This window comes from Ornithodoros turicata, chromosome 7, assembly GCF_037126465.1.
Source record: "Ornithodoros turicata isolate Travis chromosome 7, ASM3712646v1, whole genome shotgun sequence".
Taxonomy (NCBI): Eukaryota; Metazoa; Arthropoda; class Arachnida; order Ixodida; family Argasidae; genus Ornithodoros; species Ornithodoros turicata.
Genome location: NC_088207.1, coordinates 19,626,329 through 19,642,846, shown reverse-complemented (window position 1 = coordinate 19,642,846; position 16,518 = coordinate 19,626,329). Strand labels below are relative to the sequence as shown.

At 48.1% G+C, this 16,518-nt stretch overlaps 1 protein-coding gene across 1 annotated transcript; it reads left to right on the top strand.

Annotated features, from left to right (window-relative positions):
• The first annotated feature begins 232 nt into the window (after positions 1-232).
• On the top strand, positions 233-15,445 carry LOC135399640 (uncharacterized). The gene is made up of 6 exons (XM_064631365.1): positions 233-327; positions 1,299-2,768; positions 5,292-5,705; positions 11,812-11,942; positions 13,356-13,476; positions 15,346-15,445. Exons 2-6 carry the CDS (start codon positions 1,318-1,320, stop codon positions 15,353-15,355), a joined length of 2,127 nt encoding a protein of 708 aa, XP_064487435.1. The 5' UTR covers positions 233-327; positions 1,299-1,317; the 3' UTR covers positions 15,356-15,445.
• The last annotated feature ends 1,073 nt before the right edge of the window (positions 15,446-16,518 follow it).

The following is a 16,518-nucleotide window of genomic DNA, read 5'->3' as shown; positions in this document are numbered from 1 at the left end:
AGGGATTTCCCGTCCCACGGCTTCAGCTGTTCAATGCCTCCGAGAATTAGTTCTTCGTGACCTGAGGGTAAATTTATATATAAAAAAGTTCTGATTGCAGAAGAACAACCATTAGTGGCGTTAACCTAACTACGTGAAGATACCTTTTCACCCCTCTGCAAGTAATTTAATGACGTGTCACTGATTTTCTGATTGTTGCCTCCACGAACCGGTGCTGATCGCGTAGAAGGAGAGGCTGAGACAAGGCGTGCTGAGGTAGTGGAAAAAAGAAGAAGTAGTCGGTATTATCGACGTTCTTTGCAGGCAGAGCCGGCACCCACTGCTGAGGTAAGGTCGTTGTCCCGTATTTACGCTTTGGAAAGACAAAGATCGTATCAAACATTTGTTGTGTAAGGACTAGCTATAGGTACATTGATAAATTTTACGAGACTTTGGCAGCACGACATACATCCTTCTGACATAAATTCGCTTGGTGCGAAACGCCATTTCGAATGGTATTCTTCTGTCTGCTGACGTGTTGAAAGCAGAGAGTCTACTCGTTTTCGGTACAATTAACGCAAAACTTAAGGTGTGCAATGAAGGCGCATACACGCCCCATTATTAACAAATCAGGAGAAATTGAACGATGTCACCCTGACGGTTGCCTGGTTGCCCCATGGGGCATAATGTGAAGTCCTATTCAACGGTGTAGATTCTGCCTTATCCAGTTTATCAGCACGATGCTTCCGTGGGAGCCGAGGAGGATTGATGTCGTTGCCGCACCGCCATTGACCAGTGTTGGCGCAGATATTTACTTTCTTAAACGTTTTTCAATGGCAAAACAGTGAACGTTGTGCAAAAACTGCTGTGTCTCCGTTTCTAGATAGCATATATGTCTCATAAAGCCATCAACATACTTGATGATCGTGACGCGCACAAGCTTTTTGCGACAATGCTTGCTCCTTTTCTTCTTTTGCCTAGGAGCCGTTTCTAGTTATGGGTTCAGGCACGTGAACGTGACTTGTTGCGGAAAAGGCTTGGTGTGGCTATAGTCTTAGCACCTTTTACAGCTGTTTCTCCCACTTCTCGCATCTGTAACGAAGCTACTCACTGAGAGTGCGGCATAGATGCAGGCCACCCGCTGGAATAGACAGAGTCTCAGCACAACTAAAGTGACATGACGAATACAGGGCTTAGACTTTTCACACTATAAATCTGCTAGCATACCGTATGTCAAAAACAGTGCTCACCATCGGAACCTACGCCTCCCCGCTGCACCATTTGGTAGTGCTCTGATTGGGGAACTTACACACGCACAGGTCTTATCAGCAGGCGAACATGGCAGCTCCCGCAAAGCCACCTTCTCCAGGGAAGCTGCCCCCTGCGACAACTGCAAAACCAACAGCACAACCGCCTGTGCAGCCATTTGGATCTCTTGCTGCTGAAGTTGCCGCCGCAGCCCACAATCGTTCTGTGGGAGGAACACCGGGTGGCAACCCTGTGAACGCAGGGTCTCCTGCGAAACCCGCAGCATTCCCTTCCAAATTTCCCCCGCCTGTCAGTAGTAACCCGGCACCTGCGGAATCTCCGCAAAAAGCTGCAGCAAATGCTCCAGCTGAACCGACAAAGGCCTTTGTACCTCCGGCTGTGAAGCTTCTCGCCGACATCACAGCGAAAACGCCGCCCGCGAAACCTGCGTCGCCCGCAGCAAACCAGCCTCCTGCACCCCCACCCCCACCTCAAGGCCAGGTTTCGCCTCCTCCCGCTGCACCACCGCCTCAAGACAAGGTTTCGCCTTCTCCCGCTGCACCACCGCCTCAAGACCAGATTCCGCCTCCTGCCACTGCACCACCGGCTCCTACCACTGCACCACCGCAGGAGGAACAGTCTACCCCACTGCCAGCTGGTGAGGAGAAGCCCACCTCCAGTGAGCCAGCTCCAGTAGCGGAACAGCCTGAACATGCAGAACCTGCGCCGCACGTTGTGGCGGAAGTTGTGTTGAAATCTGCACCAGGAGAAGAACCTCCCCCACCACCGCCCCCTCCACCTCCAGCTCCTCTGCCTTCTGTTACCTCTCCGAGCGAAGCACCAGGTGGGAAACTGCAGGGACAAGCGGAACTCCCAATCAATGGCATGAAGAGTGACAGTAATTCGGAAGAGAAGACCAAGAAAGCGAAGAAGAAATCCCACAAGAAATCAACAGCTGATATCAAGACATCCATCAACATTTATACCAATGCGGGCGGCTCCGCGGCTGCTCTATCGAATGTGTTTCCAATGCGACCCCCTTCAATGACAATGGCGCGGCAGCAGGAGAGTTTTTCGAGTAGCAGTATGATGCCAGGGACAATGCAGAGACAAGCCGTTCAAGTGGCAACACCGCCGCCCTTGCCCGAAAGGAAAAGTTCGGCTGCTATGAGCAGACTCAGTAGCAGAAGCGGCGTGCCCATTTCACGGGCAAATTTAATCGGGCCGTCAGGTTCCGGGGTACAACCAATGCTAATGATACCGATACCGAAGCGGATGCCGAGGCCCGTGTCTCAGACTTTCAGGCAAGACGAAGGCATTACAATGAGTCAAACGGTGTACCAGCGAACGGACCAGCAACAGGGCTTTATGAATCAAGTATGCCTGCCGAATATGCAACCAGCAGTTCCTCAGCAGGTCGAGCCACCCACAAACGAGATGCCGAGATATCTCCTGTGCCGCGTGGTGCGCCCAAACAGTCCGCAAATGGCAGCAGTTCTTGAACAGCAGGGAGCCGTGGCGGTTGTTCCTCCCGCACACGAGTAAGTTTACACGAGGGTTTTACAACTATGAACAAAATCTCGTGTCTTCGGAGCCTTACGGAATATATGCCTCTGCATATCAAGTGTCTCACACTGTATTTTACCAAAATATTGTTCCTCCATTTGACGCGAAAGTGTGACGTCATAGTGACGTCATGGCGTGCTCGATCTACCAACGTGTCTGGCAACATTGTTCCTCGAGGGTTGATTTCTGTCTTCTCGCCAAAGCTATCCTGGCAGCAGACTTGTAGAGTAACTGGAGTACTAGTGTTTAATTACGTACCCTAAATACTTTTGCGAATTCGTATCTTGCAAATACTTTCGAACGTCAGTAATTAGTAATCTCACTTCCATACTTTCTTCAGTAACTTCTGATTTTCCAAACTACCTACTGTGAAGATACTTCTCTGTACGGTAACATGGAGGTCGAGCGAAAGATTATCTTTTTGTCTGGGCAATGCGCTTTGTGCTGTACCTATGTGCCTTAGCATACTGTGCACGCGGCGGGAATACAGCATTGACGAGGACGGCAGAACGTTTACAAACACACACAGAGACCGAAACTTTTAACCGCTTCCTAGGAAAGATGAATGAGGAATGATACCTGCCGCCTGCAAGATGTGTTCATACCAACCCGCTCACCTAATTCTGAGTGCATATGCTTTAGCGTCTGAAATATTCGTGCTTGGGAAGGGATAGCGTGCAGCGCCTCTGTTCCGGAAGCATGCGTGAGGCGATGTGCTGTCCTAAAGGGTATGAGGCTACACCGTGGGCATGATAGAAGGCCAGTGCCGAGAGCCCTGGCGAGCAGGTTCCCCAAGCTTATCGCGGACCACCGTCAAATGACAGAGGCCGCCATATTGTCCTGCACAAATGTCAGGCGGAGGTTTTCGGCGTTTATAACAAACAGCTATTCCTAATAAAATTATTTAAGATGACGTAGAGTCGTGTGGCGCGGTTTCTACGGATCCGGTAGAACGTTTAAATCGTTTATAAAGATATAAACCGACCATGAAACGCTCTGGCCCTTCTACCAACGGTGGGTGCGGTTGAGATTGGGCTCGTATTGGATCCGTAGCACATTACAATCCGCTATGAGCGAACTTCGGAGCGCGATCTATTATACACTCTTAAAAATGAACTTCACCGCATAGCACGTTCCTAGCCAACCGCCATCTCGACTGATATCGTTATCTGCCCTGATTTGTTGAAAACGGGAGGCGTACGCCTTTTCTGTGACAATTATGAACAGCATAAGTGTCAGTCGATATCAGTCGAGATGACGGTTGGCTAGGAACGTGCTATGCGGTGAAGTTCATTTTTAACAGTGTATGGCCCACATATATTACATTTACAAGCTCTTATTACTTCGCTTATTGCACTCGACTTTTAGTATAGTGTGCTATTTGGGAAACCGCTCTTTAGTCATGTGTCATATTATCATATATACAGCTAGGGTGTCTCAGTTAAATCCCCGGGCTAAATAATTCGCGAATGGGTGCACCAATCGAATAACTTTCTTTTTACAAATATCTGTCCGATACCACCTACAAGCCGCGCAACGTGTGAATCAGGGCGAGGGGCTCAGTATTTAAATAAATATTCGAAATGAGTTTCGTGAAAAACATGATTTCTGAAGCAAGGCGCAGTCGGCATTAAAAAGGGTACTACCCCTTTTTGGGACCTTCGGTGAACACCTTTGAGAGAAAATCTGCCACCGAAGACTGTCATTTGTTGCACTAATTAATTGGTTTCGGTTTACGTATTTTTGTCGCGGCTGGTCGCCGTGAAGCGCAAAAGGACGCTCTTCCACTCCCTTATCCACCTACGAATTACGTGGTCTTGAGCTTACTTCGCAATGGGGAGTTCTGAAGAAAAATGGAAAGCATGTGATATCAAGGTACTATGTGATTACCTGTGTTTCGTCCGTGCGATCATAACAGATAAAGGGTGCATATCAGTCAGATAAGCGAAGTGGGGATTGTTGACTGGGGACTGTGGGGACGAGGTGGCCTGTCTGACGCTGTTACTTTTGCTTCAGCACTCCCCGTTGCGAAGTATAGCTCAAGAACACGTAATTCATTGGTGGTTAAGGGAGTAGAAGAGCGTCCTTTTGCTCTTCACCGCTAGCAGCCGCGACAAAAATATGTACACCGAAACCAATAACTTACTGCAACAAATGACCCACTTAGGTGGCAGATTTTTCTAAAAGGTGTCCACTGAAAGTTCCAAAAGGGGTAGTGCCCATTTTAATGCCGACGGCGACCGGCTTTAGAAGTTGTCTTTCAAGAAACGTATTTGAATTGTTATTTAAATAATGAGCGCCTCCCACTCATTCACACGGCGCGCAGCCTGTAGGTGGTATCGAACAGATACTTGTAAAAAAGAAAGTTCTTCGACTAATGTAACCGTTCGCGAATTAGTTAGCCAGGGCATTTAACTGAGACACCCTGTATATATCGCATCAATAAGACTGTCATATTTGATGCGAATTTTTGTAGACAAAGAAATTTGGCATTCCAGGGTCAATGTGGACAACGCAGCAGCCGAGCCCACGGAGAGTAAAACAACAGTAGTGGCGATCAAGGACGGAGGCCCCGCAGTGCCTGTGAAAATTGCCCCAGTGCCAGTGAATATTTCCGCAGTGCCAGTGAAAATTCCGAGCTCACGTTCTGCGACAGTCTCCGCTTCTAGGGCTCCCGACCAAATTATTCGGCTTGAGGTCTTGAACATAACGCCTGGATCGAATGTCTCTGCGGTCGAATGCCTGGAAGAAGGCGTGAGAGGGGAGGGTCCGCTGCACGTGGACGTAGAAACAGAAATGGATCCGCCACCTGCTGCCAGCAACCCAAAGGAAGGAAAAACAAATCAGGCACAGGAACAGAACCCTCCAGCCACGCATCCGCCACCTACAGCTCCGAACATAGCACCAGTGGCGTAAGTACCAATCAGTGGTCATGCTCACCACGAAAGGACCTTCCAAAGTACCTCTCGTTGCGATTAGTTACGGAAATGCTAGTGCACTAGGGTACGTACGACCCACCATACAACTCTCATAGACGCCTTATATTATGTCTATAAACGATGGTGATGATGATGGAGATACTACACTCTTAAAAATGAACTTCACCACATAGCACGCTCCTAGCGAACCATCACCCCGAATGACAACGTTCTCGCCCTAGATTTGTTGAAAACGGGAGGAGGAGCCTATTTTGTGCCAGGCTCCTCCTCCCGTTTTCAACAAATCAGGGGCGAGAACGTTGTCATTCGGGATGGTGGTTGGCTTGGAGCGTGCTATGTGGTGAAGTTCATTTTTAAGAGTGTAGAGTCGCTAAATAGGGAGCAGAGTAGCGCCTCTGAGCCACGCCGGCGAGTGAGGGCGCCATCTTGGGTCCGGCGCGGCTGCGTTGCCTAGCAATGGGACGCCCATCTCCCCCTTCTCCGCCGGAGAATAGCACGCAGTCGAGCCAGCTCTCAACCGAGGAAACCGGTTTTTGGATGGAGGTGACTCAACATGGACGGCGCGTTCGCAGAAGCAGAAACCACGTGACACGATCGGCCCAATCGTGGACAGCGAACGGCGGCTCCGACGCGGAACAAGAATGCGATACTCTGTACCCCTATTTAGTGACTCTAGGAGCTACCAACCGCTGAGTGGCCATGATAGTTACGATATCCCTAACTATATGAACGGTACCCCGCTTTCTCCTGCACCCTGCTTACGCCATTCTCACATGTCGCCGTGGAAGGTTTGAACGGCACAACAGCCTTTCCCTACACGGAAAAGGAAACAAAGCAAGCCAGTGGCGGATCAATTCCCTATCAAAAAATAATGCTGATGGACCACCACGAATTCTGATGGCCAATCACATTTTTTGGGGGGCATCTCGTGGCCCACTAGGCATTCCTTGATTGCACCTGGTGGACCACCAGACGCTCCCTGACTGTACCTGGTGGACCACCAGACCTGTTCTGGTGGCACGTGACTGGCCACTAGGTTGACTCTGACAGCACCTGGTGGAACACCAGACCTGTTCTTGTGGCCCCTGATTGGCCACCAGGTTGATTCTGACAGCCCCTGGTTGGCCACCAGGACGGCCGAGTGGTATCGAATCCTGAGTGGTAATATGTGTCTGCCTACAGAAAATGTATACCAAGTCCAGCAAATATGCATATATGCACACGCACGTCTGTGGATGTACATATACTGCACATCAGGGCTGGTGGGGGCATTCAGCCAGTCAAGGCTGGTGGAATCAGGGCTGGTGGCCAATCAGCCCATCAAGGTCCAAAAACACACCAGACATCAGCTCTGGTGGCCCACCAAAAACTGGTTTTCAATAGGGAAGGGGTGGGGGCGGTTTTGCGATAGCCCCCCCGAGCACTACGCTAAACCCGGAACCGAGCACACCCAATGATAGCAGACAACACGAACGCGCATCACACATGAAGCTCCTGGTTTTGTACAGGAAGTTCCGCAAGGCATTGTGTTGCCGTACCTATCACGGCGGTTGGGGATATCGCCTCTTTACACGTCATTTGCTTATTCCGGCTTTGCTTTGATTTTCAGCTTTTCATCCAGCTTTTCTTTTAGCCTCTCCCCTTATGGTTCGTGTGCGATTCCGAGACTAGCATTTCCAGGAAGTATACGTTTTTTTTAGGACCCTTCGCGTTTGTAATTACCGCACGACGACTTATGACCCGCCCCATCAAAATCGGGAGTGTCATCTATGGGCTGGCAGTGAGCGTACTACGCCATGACGTTCTGCTTTTAAAGTTGTCTCAAAGCAGAAAGTGCGGGGCATACGCCATCGCTTTGCTCTTAATGCCGCAGGTCTTATTTTCTGTTCAGGAGGTAGGGGAGTCTTGATTGGCTCCAGAATGGGAGAGGATGATCAGTGACGAAACCAAAATAACAAGAAAAGGAGCTCGGTGTCTCCGCCTTCCTTCCGTCGTGCGCGCGTGCTCATCATATAGTCTGCTTATCTATCGTCTAATGATAGAGCAGTGTCTTCTCCCCGTCCGGAAAGATAAAAATGGGCCAGCGACGTACTCGAACGACTCAAAGCATTTCAATTCGGGAAGGGTCTTTCCCAGTATGTGTCCATTGCGATGTGCCTCCTGTCATGATTTTGGATGGGGCTTGTTGCATTGGTCGTACCGGTACCGGCTAAGAGGGGAACATGCTTGAATGAGAAACAGCAACAATGGATGAGACACTTGAGCAATAAAATAAACGTTTTCATAAGGTAACCACTGGGTTCATCTACAGCCAGCCATTGAGCATTTCCTCTGATGTCTATGATGAGGCTCCAGGAGTATCCTGGTAACGCAAATCCAATAGGTAGGCTATTTCCCATTAATTTATGTTACCTGAGAATGACTGTTTGGGACCACAAAGTATAAGAAGTCGGGTACGGTAAGCACGCGACACAAGCAGTACAAGCAAAATATGTGCTAGTGCAGAGATGAAGGCTTAGGAGGGGACGCGTTCCTTCATCTTCGTCCCGGTCCGTTCCCTTACAGAGTTCCGCTATTTCCTTTTCGCCACGTGCGGTTGTAACGTAGACATTCACTTATTTCTACACTCCAACTCAGCTTCAGCCTTCATTTAAGGAACAACAAAAACGTATACATTTCACGTGTGCTTGCTTCGAATGATCATATATAGGCAGTGAGATTGCAAACGTGTGCTTTAGGTATCAGATCATGCTCCGACAGAGGTTTACAACAGGTTCTTGTACAACAACTGATTATGATGACTGGGGAGATTCCACCCCAGGTACGATACTTTGTCCCACACATGTAGAAAGCTCGTTCCGCATCAGCGGAAGCATAGATCAGTTTCGAACAGAGTAATGGTCCTCAATGGAGCGCGACGCACAACTTGCGCACTCACCCCAGTGTATATTAAAAAAAAAGACAGATAATGATTAGATAGACAGAGATAATCGTAAGGCAACTTCACTTCCAAGAGACAAGCGTTTTTTTAATGACCAACAGACAACTACATCCCAAGCAGCAAAATGCACTGAAAGTCGAGTGCAATAGGGGTGGACGGGTAGATGAAAGGCCTTGAACAGATTCATGAAACTAGAGAACATTGATAAGACACATACCGTCCACCCCTAATGCACTCGACTTCCAGTACATTGTGCTGCTTGGGATGTAGAGCACATGGTCCACCATGATCTCTGGCGACGGTTACGCCTACCCAGGCATCCGGTCTGCATTATCACATTTGATAACGCGTAACATGCCCCAAGCAGCACAATGTACTGAAAGTCGAGTGCAATAGGGGTGGACGGTATGTATCTTATCAATGGTCTTTAGTTTCACGTGTCTGTTCCCACCTACACGTCCACTCCTATTGCACTCGACTTTCAGTACATTGTGCTGCTTGGGGCCCGATATCACACTTGTCACATTTTTGTTGCTCAAGTCCCTCATCTAGTGTCGCGTTTCTCATTAAAGCATGTTCCACTCCCCGCCGGTATCTCGCAGCATCGCGCAGTGGACACATGCTGGTGAAGGAACCTAACCTAGATCGACAAATTCTTTCAGTGGTTTGAGTACGTCGCTGGCACATTTTTACCTTACCAGACGGGAGGAAGGCTGCTCTATCATTCCGCGATAGATGAGCAGACTATGACAAGCGCGGACGCACAAACAAAGGTGGCCCAAGAGCGCGCGCTCATTTTCTTGTTATATTAGATTCGAGACTGATCATGCCCTCCCATTGCGGAACGAATACGGAGAGGAATGGAATCGTAACCTCTTTTCTTGTGTTCCTGTTTACTGTTTTTGAAACATAAGTGCACCGAGATTAGGCCACGTCTGAGCAGTTCCTGCGGTCGTCAGGACTTTTGTGCGTGGACTTTTGGACGTGGCCTAATCTCGGTGTACTTATGTTTCAAAAACAGTAAACAGGAACAAAAGAAAACAGGTTATACCCCTATCACACGGCAAACCGAATGGCATTCCCAGAGAATGACAATCGCACCGAATGCCATTCGTTTACATCGAGCTATACGAAGCAACAGAATGACATTCGCAAATTATGTTAGTATCGATAAATAAGGCACCAGGGCTGAACATATGGAGCACTATACAGGTACATTAGTTGTATTTTTTTTTTTGTTCGAAATTTGTGAAGCAGTACATTATTTCAAAAAATCGTTGCCTTTTCAAAGACACTTCGTTGGCTAAGTACCACGAGCGATTAAGAAGCCTATCTGCACCGCACTTGGCAACGTGGCGACTGGAAACCAGGGTAGTTCTCCGAAAAACTGTGTTCAACCTTCCTTCCTTCGTCTCAAAAGTTATCAAATTCGTGATTTAATATTGGAGTACAACTTTTCATTCGTTTTGCATTTCTGCAAACGGTTTATCGGTGTTGTTTTTGATACCCCTCTACCGCGAGGGAACGCTGTCAGTGCGAGAGGCAAGAGCGAATGAGTTCCCATGTATTGCCATTTGATTTCACCGTGTGACACGAAACGCATGTCATTCAGTGCGAATATCATTCGCTGGGAATGACATTCAATTTGCCGTGTGTCACGGGTATTACAATTCCCATTCCACTCCGCATTCCGAGGAAAGCGCTGCCCCGTCGACGCATTTGGAGCTAGCAGACAACGCGCGGTTGTCGGATCACCATCTCTCCCGTCTGGTGGCGCTGCGCAGCCCCGCCGCCACTAGCGAACGGAAGTGACGCGAAGGCGACTGCAACTTGGTTCGGTAACCCGCTTTTACGGGGGCTGAAGATATCAGACAAGTGTGTCGCAAGCAGTACGTAACGTAACGTAAGGATGCGTTGAGTAGGCTCCCCTCAGCGCGAGTGTTTCTGACTCCACTAACGCGACACGAGGGCCCCCGGCGCGCCCAAACGTGTGAGCCTCCGTGCCGCTTTTCGAGCTCCCGTTTCAGATGAGTGCAAGGAAGCACACGACAAGCGCCCGGGTGCTAGAGCTGGGTGCTGTTGAGGACGACCTTCGAAATCTGGGCTTGGAAGCGAAAAGTACGGACTGTCTATGCTACCCAATGCTTCAATTTTAGGAATGCTTCGATAAAGTGTAATATTTTTATAACGTCCATCATGCCTTCTTATTAGTGGCCAACTTCCACACGGATATCGACTGTTTTTCCAGTGAATTGCGGTGCTTTAATGCAGACACCTTCACGCCATGCAGTCGTCTTCACAGTAAACAGCTCCTGTGGCGCCCGTCACAAATTCTTATCTTTTCCATTTCGTTCTTTGTTGCAAGGAAAAGTCTTCACAACTACTGTCGTCCCTTCTGACGTTGCTGTACGTTCAAATTACGCTAACGCGTCCTCCATCTGTGCACTGCATGAGGAGTCCACAGGAAGCGGCATGAGCGAGCGAGCGGTGTAGCGCTCAAAATTGTCTTTTTGCTGTGCGCCAAAAAAGAGGGGAGCCTACTTGACGCACCCTAAGTGTCACTAAAAGGCGCGCGTATCCGCCTTTCCAGCACATCAGGGGAAGAGAACGGAGAGAGTATAATGACCTTGTACATGTACTTGTAAAGGCATGTACGAGCCATGTAAAGCTTGTAAAGGCATGTCCGGTGGCGCAGCGGTAACGCGTGCGCTTGGAGACTGGGAGGTCCGCGGTTCGAATCCGCGAGCCGGCTGTGCCGTTTGGGGTTTTTCCTGGGTTTCCCTCAGATGTGTAATAGGCGTATGCCGGCACAGTTCCCCTGAAGTCGGCCCATGGACGCAGCTATCCTCCCCCCGAGCGGATTCCGCTCGGTCTTCCACTTCACCCTCTCCTCCTCTCCACCACCTTTCCCTTCCCGAGAAACGTGCCGCCTAATCAGGCAGGCAGACCTCTCGGGTTCCTCCTAACGACACTCCTCCTCCTCCTCCTCCGCCAACCTTCTTTGCGTTCTGCCTCTTTGTCCAGCGTCATTCGTATCTTCAAGAAGGCGGTCACTACATTTTCTTTTCGGTTTCGGTTCCGACGAAGGTGTTTTCAGCGTTCATTTTAAATTTGGGAAATTGTTCTTTGCGTTTACAGCGGGAAAAGTATTGTTCCAGACCTGAATGCCAAGAAGACACATGCCGTCGTAGCAGCTGCTGTCGCCGGAATTGTCCTGCTCATGCTCGTAGTTTACATAGTGAGCACCCCGAGCCACGCACATCGACTTGGTGAGTTCATATTGAACTTTCGCAGCTCAGGCGTAGCGTCCTGGCCTACTGAGGTCAAGAACGTTGGTTCATGGCCGGCCTATAGTTGGATGGCATTGCGAGGGGGGTAAAATCTCCGACCCGTAGGCTTGTTGACTCCTGTATAGACTGCTGCACATGCAGGATGTCGCCAGACATTCGTAGGCTGACCCACCTTATGTGTAAAGCTGCACAAAATTGCACATAATTCTGCACATTAAAAACAGGGTTTGCTCAAGACGAGGGATGTACTCTTCGTAGCATGCAATTGTTGTGTTTTTAAAGCGTTACAGGTGGTGGTGCTGGTGCTGGTGGTGGTGGTGATAATGATGAAAGGGCTCGCCGCCACCACCCGCGAAAGCGTTACAGGAGGCGTACGCCTTTTTTGTGACACTTATGCTGTTCATAATTGTCACAAAAAGGCGTACGCCTCCCGTTTTCAACAAATCAGGGCAGATAACGATATCATTTGAGATGATGGTTGCCTAGGAGCGTGCTATGCGGTGAAGTTCATTTTTAAGAGTGTACTGCAGTTTGACTACAAAACAGGCTCCGCCTCCCGTTTTCAACAAATCAGGGGCGAGAACGATGTCATTGGCTAGGCGAATGGCGATGGTTGGCTAGGAGCGTGGCATGTGGTGAAGTTTATTTTGAAGAGAGTATAGCAGAACGTTATGTGTACCTCCGCGTTGGCGTCTGATTGAGTGCTACAATTCTTCAGATGGTGTAACAATGGATAGAGGTATCTGGATGGCGGTCCATCTACTCGCCCGTATCCGAAAAAAAAAGTGCGTTATTGTATTAACGCTGCGCACGTTATGAAGGGGAGGTATTGAACAATAAATTGTAAACAGAATTACGAAGCGTAGAAGTACAATATTACACCTATTACACCAGTAACTAAATACCTGCAGATAGGAGTTCTTACCTCCTTTAACAAATTCTACCGCTCAAGTCGGCAAACAGCGAAGCAGGCATTCTGTAAATTAGATAATGCACTACCGGTGGAAACAATCTTGGTCTTTCGGAACGTACCTTACTCAACGCTCAAAAATATCCCTCAGCGATGTTGTCATTTAATTCGCAGCCGTGTTCGTTTATACAGTGTACAGCTTACTGTACAGTATTCGATTATAGCGATTCCCAAACAGCACAATGTACTGGAAGTCGAGTGCAATAGGGGTGGACAATGTTCTTAAGTTTCAAGAGTCTGTTCAAGGCCTTCCACCCAGCCGTCCACCCCTACTGCACTCGACTTTCAGTACATTGTTGTGCTGCTTGGGTTTCTACTGGGTTTTCTCTTGTTTTTGGACACTACCAAAGGCAACTTGCGTTTTCGCTGAACTTTCCCAGCCGCATTCACTTTGAACGATCTAATAAAGACATCTTTTGCAGCGCACTCCTCGGCTCGCTCGGCCGTGGTTTACACACCCGATGTAACGGAGGAGTTAGTACCGAGGGAGATCGGTGACAGCCGCCAGGTGTATGCCTTCAAGAAAGAGAATCAACCCTACTGGTAAGATTCTCACAGTTAGTTCCATACACCGCGGGTCCTGCCTGCTTATCTATTATCCGTGCCTGCAGGGGGAATCCAATATACCTAGGGCGATAGAATTAGTTCTTGTCTTGTGTGTGTATTGTTCCAGTTCACAGCAGTCACAGCACACAAACACAGCACACACAGCAGTTTATGCTATCCGTTTTTCCCTGAGCTGCGATAAAATGGGATGATGTCCCCCCATCACTGGCCAATCATAGCCGATCACACTGCTTTCAAACACAAGCTCGAAGGTCACATTCGTAATTACACTCTTGAATGTACTCTGGATAACACGAGAGGTTGTCAATGAAAAAATGGCTAGGGAAGGAGCTGGTGAAGATGATGTCCTTTTTGTCCTCAACTGGTTGTTCCCTTCCCTCTGGTTGTATGTAATTCTTGTATGTGAAGTAAAATTTTCAGCTGTGTTTGACACTTCATGTTTGTGTCTGTCCTTTCGTGTTCCCTAGTCTCGGGGCAGACATGTACACGATACTCAAAAATGTATTTAAGATAAGATAATAAATACTGACGTTAGAATGTAATTAAGATGGAGTATAAATACATGAAAATTACAGTAATTAAGATAAAGTACGAAATACTTCAAAAAGTATTTGAAATACAATTAAGATACTGTTTATCCTTGAACGCAAAAAGTCACTATAGTCACTGCTCAATGCGGCGCGTCGCCGCTATGTGACATGAATCACCTAAACCCCGCGTACTATGCAAGCTGTCCCCATCTAAACACAAGTCCCAAAAAGATGACAAAGAGATACGACATAACTCCACTAGTTTATGTGACCCAGAACAAAACAAACTTCTAGCAGGTCCCTGCTCGGCGAGGTCAGAATTCGGCGTCACGGCGTCAGGGCACACATAATAGAACCCTCACTCGCCAAGGAGTAGTACACACGGGGCTATATCTCTAAATGGAAACTTCCAAGAAGGGCCAGTGTCCGAGGGACTGAGGAAATTTCCACTGAACAAGCAAGATAATGGAAAGACTAGACACAGAAAGTTTGAAAGGGAGATCCAAAATATGTAATTAGAGTATTGAGTAGCAAATACCATAAAATGTATTTTAAATAGAGTACAAATACACAAAACAAAAAGTATTGAGTAGAGTACCAAAATACCGCAAATTGTATTTAAAATACAGTATTTTAAATACAATACTCCAAATACGTACAAGTCTGTCTCAGGGTTTTACATTATGCATCACGAGGTGTTGGTAGCATTATTCACTGTTGCAGAATAGGGCAGGAAGGGAGCAAATTAGGGAGTAATTTGCAGCTTCTAGTCAGCTAAACTGCAATCAATCCCCTTTTTAGTCCCTCATCTTTATATTTACTCCCAGCCCATCTACACATGAATAAATAAACTTCCACGCACGAATCAGTCTGGTAGCATAGTACTGGCACTTGTTCTGGCAATGCATCTTGCCATTCAGAAAGTCTAAAATTAATTTTCTTGCTTCAGGGAGTTCCGTCGCCATTCTTCATGCGTTACGACTTTGTTTATCATGTGCAGTATAGATGTTCTGCCTGTGCGCAATTGTAATTGTGTCGTACTATCCATTGTATAATACTGTTTATCCAAACCGTAACAAGGACGAGACACCGCAACGAGCGTTATGCGTTGTGGTGTCTGTCGTGTCCTTCTTCCCGTTTGGTTCATGACTGATCATTAGCAACTACCACGCCTGGCTACTTTAGTTCTGTGGTCATATTGCGGCGTATCACACTTCCCCTCGTGTAACGCCCCCTTGTGGTGCCGTCACCAATAAAAACGTATTCGTTTTCATTTGATCTCATTGAGCTTGACGATCTCTGTTATCTCTTCCAGGAACCTCTGACGAGCCCACGGCGTGACAGATTCGGTTGTTGCAGCGTACGCTGTAAATGTGGAAAGTCTGTCTAATAAATATCGGCGGATCACATGTGTACGATATTCTACCCAAAAATCCACGCTGCGACAATCCAAAGACACGCTGCGAAGTGGAGAGAAGGTGAATGGGACTGCGAGTCCTGTGCTGTCAATGTATCTTACGAGATTAGGCTCTCTAGCTCATCCTCTTTAGTAATGAAGCTAGGGTGCGAATCTAACCATTTGGGCTTCGGGTTAGTTGTGAGGTGCCTTGTTAGCATTGGGGGGGGGGGCTGTTATTTTGGAATTTGGTATAGTGTAGAGGTATAGGTTCTTGGAAGAGGTGTTCGGGCGTGTCTGCCAACTTAGGGAGGTTTCAAATCGGGGGGTGGGGGTACGTCTTTTGGGAAATCAATAAGCCTTGACCCTGGCAGTTACTGCAAACGATTTGCAGCAGCTGACTTTGCCCAAAGTCCGTGACACTTTGTCAAAGGCACATGGGAGAACGAAACTGTTTTCATGTTTCCTTCGGCGGTTCTGAACCGTCCCCCACACTCTGCATTGCTGTGCGGAATGGACGGAATAACAAGCGCATTACCTCGGTAACGTGGATGAACTTAACGGTGCTTTATGTGGCTAGATTGTGAGCTTAAAGTAGTCCGAACAAGTTCGTTAACAAGTAGTTTGCGTGATACAATTGGGTACATCATGGCTAGCGCTAGTGACATCGGTAACAATGTCTGTCCTCTCTGCACGCGAAATTCTGATGTCACAGCCACGCACTGTACAGAACACCTTTTCATGGACTCGATGACACGTCCGAGTTCAGTTCTATACTGCTTGAGAAACACATGACACCAGTAGCAAAAAAGAAAAGGAAACAGGGAAGGATCCAGCTGGAATTTCCACGCTGGATCTAGGGACTGAATTGATAATGCACCCAGTCTTGATCCAGCCTAGAAATGGCTTGACCCTGGGTGGAAACACGATGGTTCCAGCACGAAAACGCATGCTCGAGAACCAGTTCCATAATGGACCCAAGCTGGAAGAAGGTTGGCTATACGCGGCCTGTTTCCAGCTGGGATCTCCGTTGTCTCGCGACGTAAACCCCCAATTAAAAAAAATGTTTCCAGCTGGAATTCCATTTCTCGA